The sequence below is a fragment of the Syngnathoides biaculeatus genome, chromosome 6 (genome assembly GCF_019802595.1).
Source record: "Syngnathoides biaculeatus isolate LvHL_M chromosome 6, ASM1980259v1, whole genome shotgun sequence".
Taxonomy (NCBI): Eukaryota; Metazoa; Chordata; class Actinopteri; order Syngnathiformes; family Syngnathidae; genus Syngnathoides; species Syngnathoides biaculeatus.
In genome coordinates, this window is record NC_084645.1 from 21,839,712 (window position 1) to 21,855,367 (window position 15,656).

Below are 15,656 nucleotides of genomic sequence, written 5' to 3' on the forward strand. Positions count from 1 at the left end.
TCGCTCTACACAAAAAGTTTTTTTTAAACAAGTGTATTTCTTTTTTACAAATGTAGACGTTTCCATGTAATATATAAATCTTTAAATCTCGTTGCATTCCGAGTGCGCTCAAATTTCGTACAGCGCGGTCGCTGTCTACAGTTCGATGGTGTCGCTGCAAACGCTCAAAGCGTCAACTTGCCTGCAGACGTCGACAAACTCCGCCTGCACGGCCAGGTCCCACTCCAGCTGCTTGCTCTCGCTCAGACGCTTGGACCCCCCCAGTCGTCCGAACCCCTGGCCCTCCTTGGAGGCGACGCTCAAGGTTCGGTAACGTCTGTGGTAAGACAAATGAGGGATGGCGCGCGGCAGGCTGTTCTGTGCCACGCTTTGCCCTCTGTTTGCCCAGGAATTGGAGCGCAGCTTTCTGGTCTCCTTGGGTTTGCTACAGAGGCCCAGAGTTGAACCAGAGACGCTTCCTTTCCAGTCAGACCGCTGTGATGACACTGGCACTTTGTTCTGTGATTTCAGTACACTGCGAGGCTGTGAGGGTTTGGAATCGTTCTCTTGATCCAGGTCTCCACAGGAAGAGGTTCGATAAAGGGAACTTTCCACCGAGGCGGGCCCTTGTTTTGATCTGCCTTGTTTAGGAGAGTCTAGCGAACGGCTGGAAGAACTGGGAAAGAGTCTCGGCAAGCCGAATATACTGTGAGCGAATAGCGATTCGCTATAGAGAGCCTGGTCGATACTGCGGGACAGGTCTATCGGGGATGGAGGCCGTAGGTCCGCAGTAGAGTCAGCCCCTAGACTCAAGCAGGATAGCTGGGAGTCTAAGTTTTTAGGTTTGCGCGCTGGACTTGTGGGTGCAGTTAGTAAAGCAGTGTGGGATAGGTTTGGCAAAGGGATACAGGCAACCTCCTTTCCGGGAGGATCCACCATCAAACCAAGAGGAAGAACCTCTGACGATCCCTTTGTGGTGACACCACACGCTACCATCTTTTCTGGTTTGTCTCGAGACCAGGAAATTACAGTAGAATTTCGCCGTCCTGGAGAGGGCAGAATGTTCCCACGCGAGGGTGAGCTCCAGGACAGCCGAGACCAAGACCCTGGCCTAGGATGAGCCTCGTAAGACTTGTTGTGACAGAACAGAGGATGCGTGCCGATGAGAGACAAACCGAGGCAAACTCCCGCCTCGCACAGTCGGCATCCAATCTGATAACCCCACCAGGGCCAGGGCAGGAAGCCGTCGCGTTCAATCCCACCCAATCCGAGAGCATGTAAGATTCCGTAGAGCTGTAATCCTCCGCATCCTAACAAACACAAGGAGGCGCCAATTCCGGCACCCGCTGCACGACCCCAATCTTCCACTTTTGCAAAAGGGCAACTTGGGGGTTGCATCATCTCGGGAGATCCTCCGCACTCCCCATCGTCGTTCAGCCTGTAGATGTGTTTGGTGTCTATTTGTATCAGGCAGTAAAAGATGAGGTAGGAGCAGGAGAGAATGACTGTAAAGCATACAAACAGGCCTTGAGGGAGTAGGAGAATCATACTCGGGAGGCCGTGAAAGACCTGCAGAATGCCAACGCAGCCCACAGAAACGCCAAAGTGCACCAGGGACAAAGACAGCAGGAGGCAAGGTTTGGGGAGAGCAGACAGTGAGGGCGAGATGGCGAGCGAAAGGGAAAGACGCTTTCGTGAGCGCAGGGAAAGAAGGAAGAAGGCCAGCGAGAAGGCAGATATCAAACAAGGGAAGGGAAGCTGGGAGAGCAGCAGGGAGCTCAGAGGGGGGAGACGATCTTGATGCCTGTAAGCATCGTACAGCAAGCAGAAAGCCTGGATTCCTGTGAAACCGATCAGGAACAGATGCAGCAGGGTGAAATAGGGGCTTCCAGATGGACAGCGGAAGGGCAGGCCCAACAGGCAGACCACCGAGATCAGGCCGAACACCGTAAAGACGGAGCCGAGACCGTAGATGTGGGCCTCCCAGGCAAATCCCCACGTGGCGAGAGCAGTGTTCCAGTCTGAGTACAGAGGAATAAAAAGGGAAGGGCTATGATCCAGAGAGGGACTCAGGGAGGAACTGGGTGGAAAGTCGTCCTCCTGGTACGTGGGAGTCCAGGTCGGGATTGTCGTTCCGCAGGGTGTGACTGATGTCTGGAGAGGAAAACGAGACTTTTGGACTCGCTGGTCTTCATTGGCACCTTGTGAACCGTCTGTCCAAAAACAAGAAAAAGACCCTCAGTCAAGCAGTCTTTAGACCTGCTTTCCAATACTGTCGGTGAATACCGTGTGTTATACTCTTTTAGAAGCAAATCTTACTCATCCTGTTCAGGGTTATGGTTGAGTTGAAGACTATCTCACCTGAATGTGGCAAAGAGACACCCTGGACTGGTTGCTCGACAATTACATGGCACATAAGACAAACGTTCACATTCAGACACACCTTCAGTCACCGGGTGGGAATCGAAACAAAAACTTTGGCAAAGATTTTATGATACTGATGATAATAATAATGTCAGTGCAAATACAATCAACATTCGGATCGATCCGCCACCACCAAGCGCCAAATTGCATAAATCTGATACATTAATTGACAGGTGTAATTCGGTGGCTTTCTGGTGAAGTGGTGCCTTCACGAGTGAAAATACGATCTTACGGGGGCTTTCCTTTGGTTTTCTTTTTACTATTCAGACAGAATTAGTACAAGACCCCCGGTTATCACGGTCACAAAAAACCTAGAATCGACATTGGCCCTGGAGAACAAGACACCTGAGAAATGTTTGTAGGTCTCCGGTTAAACTAAAGAGACTGCGTGAAGGATTTGGACTTCTCTTCCATGATGGTCTTTGCTGAGAGGACGCAGTCTCTCCAGCGACGTGCGGTAAAGAAATGGAGGATGTGAAGTTAATCCATTATGAAACAGAAACAGGCTTGAAGTGGGTCACACACAGAGTGGGGAGCAAGCGCAAGTAACGAGTGAGACAATATCGACTTCCACCCGCTCCCATTTTGCCCTGCTATTAATAAACTCGAGCCTTGTTGGATATCGTTAATGAATCAATTCTGTAAAGTTCTAGCGAGTGATATGTAAAACTCATTAGCAAGAAAATAATGCTCATCTTCAGATTTATTCGTGGTTATAAATGGAAGGTGTCCTAGTTCTTGTCCTCCATCATTATAAATGGATTCCTGGTGCAACAACACCAACAAGTGCTTTTCAGGGGAAATGATCTTGTATGAGTGGGAATTAATGACTTTACCCAACCGGAGTACGTTGTAAAACTGTCACACGTGGACGGATAATATTGTTAGCGGTATGACGGATCGACTTATAAAATCGCAGGCTCGGCTAGCCTCGGCTGCCATCCATTTTCTTCGGCGGTTGTCCTCGTCAGGGTCAAGCGTGAGATAAACACTTTCCCAGCTGGCTTTAGATGAGAGGCAAGGTCCACCCTGGACTGGTCGCCACACAATTGCAGGAAATAAATGATCTTTCCCGCTCACACTGGACACTGACGGATATTTTCCAGTCTTCAATATATGGATTTTGTTTTTTTGTTTTTTTTTTTTTCAGAATATCGGAGAAACCAGGAGAACCTGGAGAAAACATGCAAGCGATTGATCAACAGTATCGCGCCGTTTGCGACGCTTCAAACAGGAAGTGGTGGTTAGCGAGTCATCAGCAGGTTACAACGGAGAGACTGGAAGAGTCACAGAAAGGCAGAGACATGGAAATCCTTGCAAATTTTCACTGGAGAGCACAAGTCGTGCAAAAAAGTATCAAAAAGTTAGACGTGCATACAAAGGTTTGCAGAAGGTTAGATTAGGATCACCCGGAAATATGAAAGTGTATTTTAGGTTCATCCATCCATTTTCTTAGCCGCTTATCCTCACAAGGCTCGCGGGAGTGCCGGAGTCTATCCCAGCTGTCAACGGGCAGGAGGCGGGGTACACCCTGAACCGGTTGCCAGCCAGTCGCAGGGCACATGGAGACAGACAACAACAGTCGCACCGAGGGGCAATTTAGTGTCCAATTAATGTTGCATGTTTTTTGGGATGTGGGAGGAAACCAGAGCGCCCGAAGAAAAGCCACCCCCGACATCAAGCCCACAAATAGTCAGGAGGTTACTGTACCATTTTCTGTCTCGGCGTTAGCTCCCTTGATCGGAACCTCACCTTCAGAGAACGTAAAGGTCCATCCCGGTTTGGTAGTGGCTCCAGTTGGGGTGCTGTTCTCCGTGTAGGTTGTAAGATCTGGAGGAGGCTCCCCAGTTGGTGGAGTGAGAAGCGTAGATCCATTTGTCGAAGAAGCTTTTGATGGGGCAGGTGTCGGTCTCGCCGGTTCCTCGTCCCTTCGATACGGCGGCGTTCTCTCCGAAACCTCCTCGCCTTCGCTGTACTCCCCGAGAACCCCCCGCCAGCCGTCTTCCAAACTCACAGACGGAATCGCGGAACCTCCTAGTATGCTTTCCGCTTGATCGGAATCAAAAGCTCTGCTCGAGGGTCCCCTGGGATGTCCTCCGGTTAGGAACGAGACGTGAAATGACAGAAACCAACAGATGGGGAAGACAAGGTAAAGATTCCACCGAAAGAGCATCCTGAAGGTCTGTGAAATCCTACTTGTCACATCTTGGAATGATGTCTTGGTGATTTGTACCCCTGGAGGGAAAACAACAATTGACATTTAAAAACTCTACTACGCGACGAGACTGGAGCGAGCGGAATGGAGCCTTGCCTGTTTCAGCATTCTTACCTCATCGGTAGCTCACTCGGCTGCTTCCAACGCTGGAACGCTGCAGAACTGCACACTCGCTGCGTAGTGTGCTCTGTGTGTTATCTTTTTGTACATACGCACACAGTCAGTCGTAGACTCCACCCCCCCACCCCCACCCCCTGCAGAAAAGACCCATGATTTGAATCCCTAACTCGGGCTTGAAACCATCATTTGCCAAACTTATTTGAATGATTATACTGGTTTGAGACCCTAATTTGGATATCTGACCCTGACATGAAACCTATACTCTGAACCGCCTGTCTTAAAACGACCAAACATCATTTGAAATGCTGACCCAGGCTTGAAACTCTTAACTTGAACCCCTAATTTGAATGATTAACTTCACTTGAAAGCCAAATTCAGTCTTCAAAGCCAAAATCTGGCTTAAAAGCCGATTTGGAAGCACATAAAAATGTCACAAATGCGTCAGTGGGACGTCCTCAACCACCGGCCACAAAAGCATTTGGCTAACCAGAGTGGATCAATACACAGTATTAGCTGCTATTGACAGCTGATGTTGTCAACACCGAGCTCTGGCATCCATCCATCCTTCCATTTTCTGAGTTGCTTATCCTCACAAGGGCCGTGGAAGCGTTGGAGTCTATCCCAGCTATCTTTGAGCAGGAGACGGGATACACCCTGAACTGGTTGCCAGCTAATTGGAGGGCACCCGGCAAAAAAAAGTAATAATAATATCCATCCATTTTCTTCACCGCTTATCCTCACGAGGGTCACAGGGAGTGCTGGAGCCTATCCCAGCTGTCAACGTGCAGGAGGCCAGCCAATCCCAGGGCACATGGAGACAGACAGACACACTCCTAATCACACCTAGGGGCAATTTAGAGTGTCCAGTTAACGGTGCATATTTTGGGGATGTGGGATGAAACCGGAGTGCCTGGAGGAAATCCACGCAGGCACGGGGGAGAACAAGCAAGCTTCACACAGACGGGTCCGGGATTGAACCCGGGACCTCAGAACTGTGAGGCCAACGCGTTTCCAACTGAGCCACCGAGCCACGTATATAATCCTATCCAACCTGCTCACACCAAGTGAGAACCTCAACATCTTCAACCGACCGTCTCTAATCCGTACATCATGGCCGTCCTCACCACTGTTTTATAAACTTTGCCCTTCATCCTAGCGGAGACTCTTCTGTCACATAGAACACCAGACACCTTCCGCCAACTGTTCCACCCCGCTTGGACCCGTTTCTTCACTCCCTTACCACACTCACCATTGCTCTGGATTGTTGACCCCAAAGATTTGAAGTCGTCCACCCTCGCTATCTCTTCTCCCCGGAGCTTCACACACATATGTTCTGTTTTACCTCGGCTAATCTTCATTCCTCTCCTTTCCAGTGCGTACCTCCATCTTTCCAATTGTTCCTCCGCCCGTTCCCTGCTTTCAATGCAGATCATAACATCATCTGCGAACATCATAGTCCAAGGGGATTCCAGTCTAACCTCATCTGTCAGCCTATCCATTACCACTGCAAACAGGAAGGGGCTCAGAGCGGATCCCTGATGCAGTCCCACCTCCACTTTAAATTCTTCTGACAGACCTCTGGGACATCTCACAGGTGTTCTGCTGCCCTCTTACATTCCTTGTACTATTCTAACATATTTCCCCACCACACCAGACTTGCGCGTGCAGTACCACAGTTCCTCTCTTGGTACTCTGTCATAGGCTTTCTCGAAGTCCACAAAGACACAATGAAGCTCCTTCTGACCTTCTCTGTACTTTTCCACAACCATCCTCAGGGCAAATAACGTATCTGTGGTACTCTTTCTAGGCATGAAACCATACTGTTGCTTGCAGATACTAGTCTAGCCTCCACTACTTTTCACGTCACGTGACTAAGAAAGCGTAACTCTGATTGGCTGGGTCTTCGGTTCTGACCTGAAGGAACCCTGCCTGGTCCCACAGACGGTGAATTTTAGACAGCGAATTGTAGCCGGTTGTATTGTTAACATTGAAAAATTACACTGAAATACGACGATTGAAAATGTGATCACTTTAGATTTCAAATTCAAATCCTGGTGGCACATATTTACTCCTTTCAGTAGTCGCCTCTGGAAAGTTGAGAAAACTAAAAGAGTAAGACCCCGACACCTTTTCCACTGACCAACACGAAATTTCCCATCTTCTCATTATATTGCATCCAATCTAATCGTGGATTTGTCATGAAAAAGAGCGAGACGGCACTCCTCTGGATCAAATGGACTCTTATGTGGTGCATTTATCCAGGGTGGGTTTGGGGGAGAACTCCACTGGCCTCGTAGCCTAATTCAATTCCCCGGGTTGATTCGAAAATAGATGTCGATCCACATATTGTGGCTGTGCATGTAAAACAAAGTCACGCATATTATCTCCAATCACGGGCGAGCCCACGTTTCAGGTTGAGGTCGCTCATGCTTGGGGTCATAATCTGCAACGATGACAACGACAAAAGTTCTCACATTCTGCACTCGGGAAAAATATCTGGATGTGTTTTTTTATCGAGGGACCTGAAAATTGGAAGAAAATGATCAAATGCTTCCCACCGCCGACGGCGACAGAAACATTTGATGACATTGTCGGTGATTTACACAGCTGGCAAGTGCGCTGAAAATGTGACCTTCCTTCAGCGACATCCATCCGCTGTCCGGCGAGGATACAGGAAAGCGCCAAGCCAGCCGTGAGTAAGGGGACCGGAAAGCAACAATGGCAGGCCAAACACATGAGGTCAGCGAGAGACGCCACCAAAAAGTCGGTGCCTAACACTTGGTGGTCCGAGTTTCTGTTTGGATAAGTCGTAATCCGGCAAGACAAAGTCAGCGGGGACCCCGGCGGAGGGTGGGATCCCACCGGGGATGAGAAAAAGACGCAGCAACAAAAGCTGCACAAGCAAAGTCGGGGACAACAAAGAGCTGGTGGCAAAAACGGTCGTTCCTCGTGCTGTCGCCATAATATGAAATGTGGAAATATTACATGGGAGACTTGGATAAATGGAGCAGAATTTTTTTTTTTTTTTGGGGGGTTTCAGATAATTCAACGGGTTCACCTGCGATAGAGGCGAGTCACTTGAATGATCACAATGATAATGAAATCTGATGATTAAAAACCTCATAAGACCCGTGACAGGGCCAATCTAAAAATGATTAGCAAACTTTGACGGCTCATTACGCCCATAAACAAAACGAAAAAACTTTGCAATGTTGTGGCGACAACCCGTCTAGTACACTTGATTATATTTGTGTCTCATTTCCATAAATTCCCTGGTTGCTGCATGGGTATCAGTATACGATGTATACAACTTGGCCAAAATAGCTGCTTCAAATCAAAATGCGTTTGGGGAGTTGTGTTAGGGACCGCTAATATACGTGTAGTGGTGTAGTGGTTCACACGCCTGCCTTTGCTGTGGGCGGCGTGGGATTGATTCCCGCTCAGTGATGATGTCAATATCTGCCCTGCGACTGACTGGTGACCAGTTCAGGGTGTAGTCTGCCTTTTGCTCGAAGATAGCAGGGATAGGCTCCAGCTTTCCCGCAACCCATCTGAGGATAAGCGGCTTGGATAATGAATGACATGACATGATTGCAAAAGGTTTACATCTATAAATTTTTTTCACTGTCTGGTTTCATCATAATGTGGTAAAAACTCCAGTATCTCACAATGTATAGGGTGTCAAAAAAATGTATACACACTTTAAATAATTAATAGTAAAATTGATGTTTATTATGGTGACACGGTGACTCAGTTGGAAAGCTTCGGCCTCACAGTTCTGAGGTCCTGGATTCAATCCTGAACCCGCCTGCGTGGAGTTTGCATGTTCTCCCCGTGGCTGCGTGGGTTTCCTCCCACATCCCAAAACCAGTTCGGGGTGTAGCCCGCCTCCTGCCTGTTGACAGCTGGGATAGCCTCCAGCGCCCCTTGTGAGGATAAGCGGCTAAGAAAATGGATGGATAATTTGAATAATTTTTAACATGTAAAATAGTTTACAAATATTATTATTTGACGAGTGTTTATATTTTTTGGGACACCCTGTATATGTTTTTTTTTAATGGAATCATTGATCCTGTACACTGTCGAATATTTTTTTTTTTTCAAGCTAGTTTGTGTTCCTCGTCGCGTGCTTCCAAAAGAGGACGCAATTTCCCCTTACGGTGCAGATGCGACACAGTGAAGAAGTTGACGGGCGTGTGTGATGTTTTTGCCCTCAACCTGTTTTACGAGGAAGGCTTTCTTGTCCATCACCGACGTGTTTTAGTTTCTATCAAAGATGACGAGTCTCGTGACGAAAACACGTTCACTGTAATGACAAGAAGAGCGAGAAAGTTGGTTAGTACGAATTTACGGCCGAAAAATTAATTAATTTCTTTGCCTTACAGATATAGATGTGGGTGTACAGGAGTTATTCACATTCATTCAACACCGCTTTGGTTATTTGTCCAAGATAAAACTTTTCGACGTTTCGAACAATAAACATAAAATAGTAGAGCGTCTCTGCAAGGTCGATCATCGTTTTGAACTCCAAAATGCGTCACAGAGGACACTTGAACGTCTCGACATTGACTTCTCGGTCAGTGAGTGACTTAATTTAATCTTGTCCCGGTTGGCACTCGGGCATGATTCACATTTGCGACAATATAATGCATATGAATGCACAACTATACATTTCGTTCTAAGCTTAATGTGGTTTCCATACATTCGTATATTTTGAAATAAGAGTAAGCCGAATGCAATTTCCAATTCGCAGATTCGTTTTTGTACGCCATCGAGCAACACTTTGAACATAATTTATAAAACGTGACACCGCTGTCCTAAATGCTTTGAAAATGCCCTAAATATCAAATATTACGTGTATTTATTTATACGGCCGTGAATGAGAACTCAAGACCGCAATGTCGAAACATTGTCTTGAAACTGTCATTCGCCGGACAAAACATTAGGCACCCATGAAGGTGAAGCGTTATCGGTTTGCTATATTTATACATTTTAGAAGTTGAAATCTTCTCATAAGTTGCACCTAAATACAGAGTGATGATGTTGTTTTTTTGTTTTTAATCAGTTACCTGTAACACTTTCCTAATTCTGGTATTCACTTTTTTTTTTAATTATGTGTTAGCGTGCTAATTATGAGCGTGTAAGTATTTACCAGCATGGCATCGTTAGCATGTCACCACAATCATATGCCAAATTTTCAGTATTGTAACATTTCAAATTTTTTGTGTCCCTAAAGTTTCCACAGTTTCTGACGCAGGTTCCTCCCACTTCCTCCGCCGGGACAGATGTCAGCGATGCTGGGCGCGAGCATCTTGCGCCGAAGCTTCTCTACCCACCGCCTCAGTAAAAATGTCACCTTCTACATGACAGAGAACGTCAAGCCTGCGCCGGGGGCTCACGGCTGCGGGGACCATAAACCTCTGACGCTCATGCTGCCGTGGTTGGGGGCACGTCCCCAAGCTGTGGCCAAATACTGTGAACTCTACCTCCGCACGGGCTTCGATGTGCTCGTAGTTGAGAGTGAGGTAAGGATTTGTTGTTATCGATCCATCAATCGGTCCAATGATCGCTTTCCTGTCTTTTTTTCTTTTTTTTTTTTTTTTGTAGGTACAAGAATTCCTGTGGCCTCGCTGGAGTTTGCAGCACGGGAAGAAGCTGCTGGATCTGTTGCACAGCGAGCGCTTCGCGTCCCGGCCGCTGCTCGTCCACGCCTTCTCCATCGGCGGCTTTACTTTCTCGCAGCTGCTGGTCCTGGTGTCCGAGGACCCGCAGAAATACGAGGCGCTCGCCGCGAGGATCAAAGGGCAGATCTACGACAGCCTGGTGGTGGGCTCCGTGGAGTTGATGGCCTCAGGTCAGTCAGGTGGCTAATTTGAAGGTCAAAGGTCAAGTGCCATGCCTATAAAACATTATAAAATAGATATTGTATTGAAAAATACACATGACATTATTCACTTCAATGTCCAGACGAAAAAATAAACATGAGCCGAGAGTGCATCATCCAAAGTTCTTTTCAAAGAAGAGAACATATCACAATCGAGTGAAGTGACCGGGGAAATATTACCTGATCTGTTAGAGGCGTATTTCAATGATATGCGGATCCCTTCCATCTTAACATCAGACTCCCAGACAGTATGTATGAGCCAGCCCGGCTGAAACCGTGCCTCGTCCGCCCACCTACTATGGGGGGCAGAAGCTCTTTTCAAAGAAGAGAACATCTCACAATCTAATGAAGTGACCCGGGCAATATTAGCCTATCGTTTCGAGCCATATTTAGATGATATGTGGATCACTTCTAACTAACAACCGATTCCCGGACAGTATGAGCCAGCCCGGCCGAAGCCATGCATAATCCGCCCACCTACTATGGGACGCGAAAGCTCTTTTCAAAGAAGATAACATGTCACAATCGAGTGAAGTGACCGGGGCAATATTACCCTATCGTTTCGAGCCATATTTAGATGATATGCGGACCACTTCTAACTTAACATCAGACACCCAGACCGTATGTATGAGCCAGCCCGGCCGAAGCCGTACCTCATCCGGGGGCGGCGCCTCGTCCACCCATCTACTCTGGGACACGGAAGCTCTTTTCAAAGAAGATAACATCTCACAATCAAGTGAAGTAAATCCATTAGTGATGCAATGAATAAAATTTTGAACTATGAAGTTTAACAGGTGGAAATTACTTTATCTGCACTTACCTGTGCAGTTGACCAGTTCCGTCTGCACCAACACATTACAGCTATTGAAAATAGGTCAAATCCAATGTATCTGCTTTATCTAGTTTGACTTATTGTTTATCAAGGATTTCTCCCTTGTAGCGACTGTTGAGTCGCTGTAATACCGCGAGGCTCCTGCGGGATCAAGACGAGGTTGAGGTACGACGCTTTGCAGTAAGGCTGTGCAGGAATCGATGTTGATTCGAATCGGGATGTGATTGGGCCTGAAAAGTGATCATCTAATCAGAATTATTCCATTCAAATGATAACGAATCTTAGAATTTTGTCACGCTCTGTGTGATAGCTTGCAATTGTGTTGCTTTGCCTCCCTCTGGTGGCATTTTAGAGTAATCGATTATTTTCCTCTCAAAATACCATCTTCTGTTCTGATCGATTCGATCATATGGCACTCCCAGTCCGTGGTTCATGGAATCTGCTAAATGACATGTTAGCTTCTACATATTTACAACCATTGTGCATATCCACTTCTCTCAACATTTTCTGCCGCTTTTTTGGCTAGGAAAAGCACCAAATGTAAGTTGTAATATATTTAGCACTTGTAATGCTGCACAGTTCAAAACATCAGGTTTAAGAAGCTTAACCTCGATTGATTGATCGATCACAGAATCTACCATCAGTAGTCACCAAAGTTTATGTGGACATTTTTACTCATGCCCGCTACTTTTTTTCTTTCGGCTTGTCCTGTTAGGGGTCGCCACAGCGTGTCATCTTTTTCCATCTGAGCATATCTCGTGCATCTTCCTCTCTAACACCCAAACTGTCCTCATGTCTTCCCTCACAACATCCATCAAACTTTTCTTCGGTCTTCCTCTTGCTCTTTTGCCTGGCAGCGCTATCCTCAGCACCCTTCTACCAATATACTCACTCTCTCTCCTCTGGACATGTCCAAACCATCGAAGTCTGCTCTCTCGAACCTTGTCTCCGAAACATCCAACTTTGGTTGTCCCACGAATGAGCTGATTTCCAATCCTATCCAACCTGCTCACTCCGAGCGAGAACCTCAACATCTTCATTTCTGCCACCTCCAGTTCTGCTTCCTGTTGTCTCTTCAGTCCCACCGTCTCTAATCCGTACATCATGGCCGACCTTACCACTGTTTTATAAACTTTGCCCTTGATCCTAGTGGAGACTTTTCTGTCACATAGAACACCAGACACCTTCCCACCAACTGTTCCACCCCGCTTGGACCCGTTTCTTCACTCCCTTACCACACTCACCATTGCTCTGGATTGTTGACCCCAAAGATTTGAAGTCGTCCACCCTCGCTATCTCTTCTCCCCGGAGCTTCACACACATATGTTCTGTTTTACCTCGGCTAATCTTCATTCCTCTCCTTTCCAGTGCGTACCTCCATCTTTCCAATTGTTCCTCCGCCCGTTCCCTGCTTTCAATGCAGATCATAACATCATCTGCGAACATCATAGTCCAAGGGGATTCCAGTCTAACCTCATCTGTCAGCCTATCCATTACCACTGCAAACAGGAAGGGGCTCAGAGCGGATCCCTGATGCAGTCCCACCTCCACTTTAAATTCTTCTGTCACACCTAAGGCACAGCTTACCATTGTTCTGCTGCCCTCATACATGTCCTGTACTATTCTAACACATTTCTCCGCCACACCGGACTTGCGCATGCAGTACCACAGTTCCTCTCTTGGTACTCTGTCATAGGCTTTCTCGAAGTCCACAAAGACACAATGAAGCTCCTTCTGACCTTCTCTGTACTTTTCCACGAGCACCCTCAAGGCAAATAATGAATCTTTCTAGGCATGAAACCATACTGTTGCTCGCAGATACTTACTTCCGTCCTGAGTCTTGCCTCCACTACTCTTTCCCATAATTTCATTGTGCTGCTCATCAACTTTATCCCTCTATAATTCCCACAGCTCTGAATATCGCCTTTGTTCTTAAAAATGGGAACTAGTACACTTTTCCTCCATTCTTCATGCATCTTTTTTAGCCCCCTCGTATTCTTTTCTGCCGAACAGGACACAAAAACAAATGACAGGGAAATGTTTACCCCTGGTTTCAAAATGTTGTCTTGTGTGCTCAGGTGTGGCCAAGATCGCGTTTCCTCGCTGGGAGATCCCAGTGAAACACATGAGCCTGTTCTACTTCAACACGTTCAAGCGCCAAACCGTCGACTACTACAACAAGAGCATCAACGTGTTCTGGAACTCTCCCGTCACCGCCCCTGCGCTCTTCTTCTACTGCGACAATGACCCGCTGAGCAACCCGACGGCGCTGGAGGAGGTCGTCAACTTCTGGCGGGGGCGCGGCGTGGTGCTTACCGCCAAGAAGTGGGAGCACTCCAAACACGCCGGCCACCTGAAGATGCACCCGCAGGAATACGTGGACACTCTGGAATCGTTTCTCCACTCACTCCACATGGTTCCGCTCAAGGCCAAGATGTAGCAGTAAAAAAATAACGACTTATTTCAAAGTTAAGTCTAAGTACTGTGATTAACTTGTGCCTAACTTCTCAGGTTATAACCAGATGAGTTGACGTATTTATTTTGAATTTGAAATGCAAAATGAAGTTCCAGTAATTTCTGTGTTCGGGTGCTACGCTGTATCGCTATCAACGAGAAATACTTTTGAGACACAAAGTCTTGATCTTGCCTTGCGAGTCTGCCTCTTAGTTTTGAAAAGCTGGATTCACATCCAATCTCGCCTGTCTGGCGTTTGTTTGTTCTCCGGTGCCTGTGTGCGTTTTCGTCAGGTGCTCCAGTTAACTCGCACTTTCCAACGACTTCTTGTTGACATTGCGGTCCTTCAGTTGCCTGTAAATCTGCATGTGAGTGCAAATCATAGTTTGTGTTTATGTATGCTGTGGTTGGATGGTGACCAGTTCAGGGTGTACGCTGCCTTTCTCCCGAAGTTTGCTGGGATTGGCTCCAGCACACCCGCTGACCCACGTAAGGACGCATGTTACAGTCTTGATCTTAAAAGAAGAAAACTGGATTTTCTCAAGACGGCGATAGATTTTAATGGGGGTGATGGAAAGTTGTCTGTTTTCCCAAGAAAAGCTTTTTTTTTTTTTTTTTTTAAAGGAAAAACACTAAAATGATCTTGAGACATTTTTGGAGAGATGTAATTTCATGAAAATTAAGTCAAATGTCATTCAAACGAGTGCCTGAAGCAAATTCAACACAGTCACGCGGAGAACATCTTGAACCCGGTCCTCAGTACTGAGGCCCACCCTCTACAGCTGTTCCACTCCACCGTGCCGCCCCACGTTTATCTTGTAATATGATAATAAACTGGTATATTATGAAAGTTTTCAAAGTTCTAAATGATATAAGGTTGAATACTAAGTCAGGAAATGTGCCGATTTTGGTCTTGTTGGATCTCAGTGTAGCTTTTGATATGGTAGCTCATACCGCTGAACAGGTTGGAAACATGGGTAGGACTAAATGAAACGTTCCTTAAATGGTTTTGGTCCGACCTGGAGGAAGGAAGCTACTTTGTAACCATTGCTCAATCTCAACGAATGCCAATGACCTATTTGGTCCTCAAGAAAGAACTCCAATGAATGAAACATTTCCTAGTATAAACTTTCAGATGTTTACACATAATTACCATCCTGTTTGATTTCTTTGAGATGTTTGCCTGTAACATACAAAAGAAATACCTTATTTTTTTTACCTTACCTGTTTACTGCTACGTTGTCATTGCTGGCTCATGGTCATGTTACTAAGTTGCAAGTGCACTTCATTAAACTTCTTGTTTCAGAAAGGATAATATATGTTGAGAACTGTACTTCATACGACCGATGGTTCAATTTAAATAACAGAATTTGTGATAACATTATCGTAATAGTACCTTGTGGTAGGGTTTTGTTGTGTGACTACACAATGTATTGTATTCTAAATAAATTAAAAAAAATTTCTTATAAAAAGAAACTTGGCAGCGGTGGGATTCGAACCCACGCCCCCGGAGAGACTGGAGCCTTAATCCAGCGCCTTAGACCGCTCGGCCACGCTACCATATAGGTTACCTCCGACATAATAATATTAATTATCTATTACCACGTCACTCGTATAAATGTTGGAGAAAGCAAACATCGTTTTCGTGACAGATATGTACCACGCGTGACTCGTCTAATACCAGACGAAGCACATGGCGACGTTTGTGGATGCAAAATACGCAGAACAGGAAACAGAAGACGACTTCC

At 46.4% G+C, this 15,656-nt stretch overlaps 2 protein-coding genes and 1 non-coding gene across 8 annotated transcripts; 1 reads left to right on the forward strand and 2 right to left on the reverse strand.

The window, feature by feature from the left end:
• Positions 1-8: 8 nt before the first annotated feature.
• Positions 9-8,402, reverse strand: LOC133502764 (proline-rich transmembrane protein 4-like). Its single transcript, XM_061823983.1, has 2 exons — positions 4,156-8,402; positions 9-2,192 (listed from the first exon to the last, which is right to left on the reverse strand). Exons 1-2 carry the CDS (start codon positions 4,661-4,663, stop codon positions 136-138), a joined length of 2,565 nt encoding a protein of 854 aa, XP_061679967.1. The 5' UTR covers positions 4,664-8,402; the 3' UTR covers positions 9-135.
• A 458-nt stretch (positions 8,403-8,860) lies between these two features.
• On the forward strand, positions 8,861-14,538 carry si:dkey-5i3.5 (uncharacterized protein LOC565091 homolog). 6 transcript variants are annotated; one of them, XM_061823450.1, is made up of 4 exons: positions 8,861-9,073; positions 9,984-10,263; positions 10,346-10,592; positions 13,533-14,538. In XM_061823450.1, the coding sequence occupies exons 2-4, from the start codon at positions 10,024-10,026 to the stop codon at positions 13,892-13,894; spliced, it is 849 nt and encodes a 282-aa protein (XP_061679434.1). In that variant the 5' UTR covers positions 8,861-9,073; positions 9,984-10,023; the 3' UTR covers positions 13,895-14,538. The 6 variants fall into 6 exon arrangements, with proteins under 6 accessions (XP_061679434.1, XP_061679435.1, XP_061679430.1 ...); XM_061823451.1 differs by having other exon boundaries at positions 9,996-10,263; XM_061823446.1 differs by having other exon boundaries at positions 8,863-9,073; positions 9,975-10,263.
• An 848-nt stretch (positions 14,539-15,386) lies between these two features.
• Positions 15,387-15,468, reverse strand: trnal-aag (transfer RNA leucine (anticodon AAG)). Its single transcript has one exon. It is a non-coding gene; the product is annotated as a tRNA-Leu (tRNA).
• Positions 15,469-15,656: the final 188 nt, after the last annotated feature.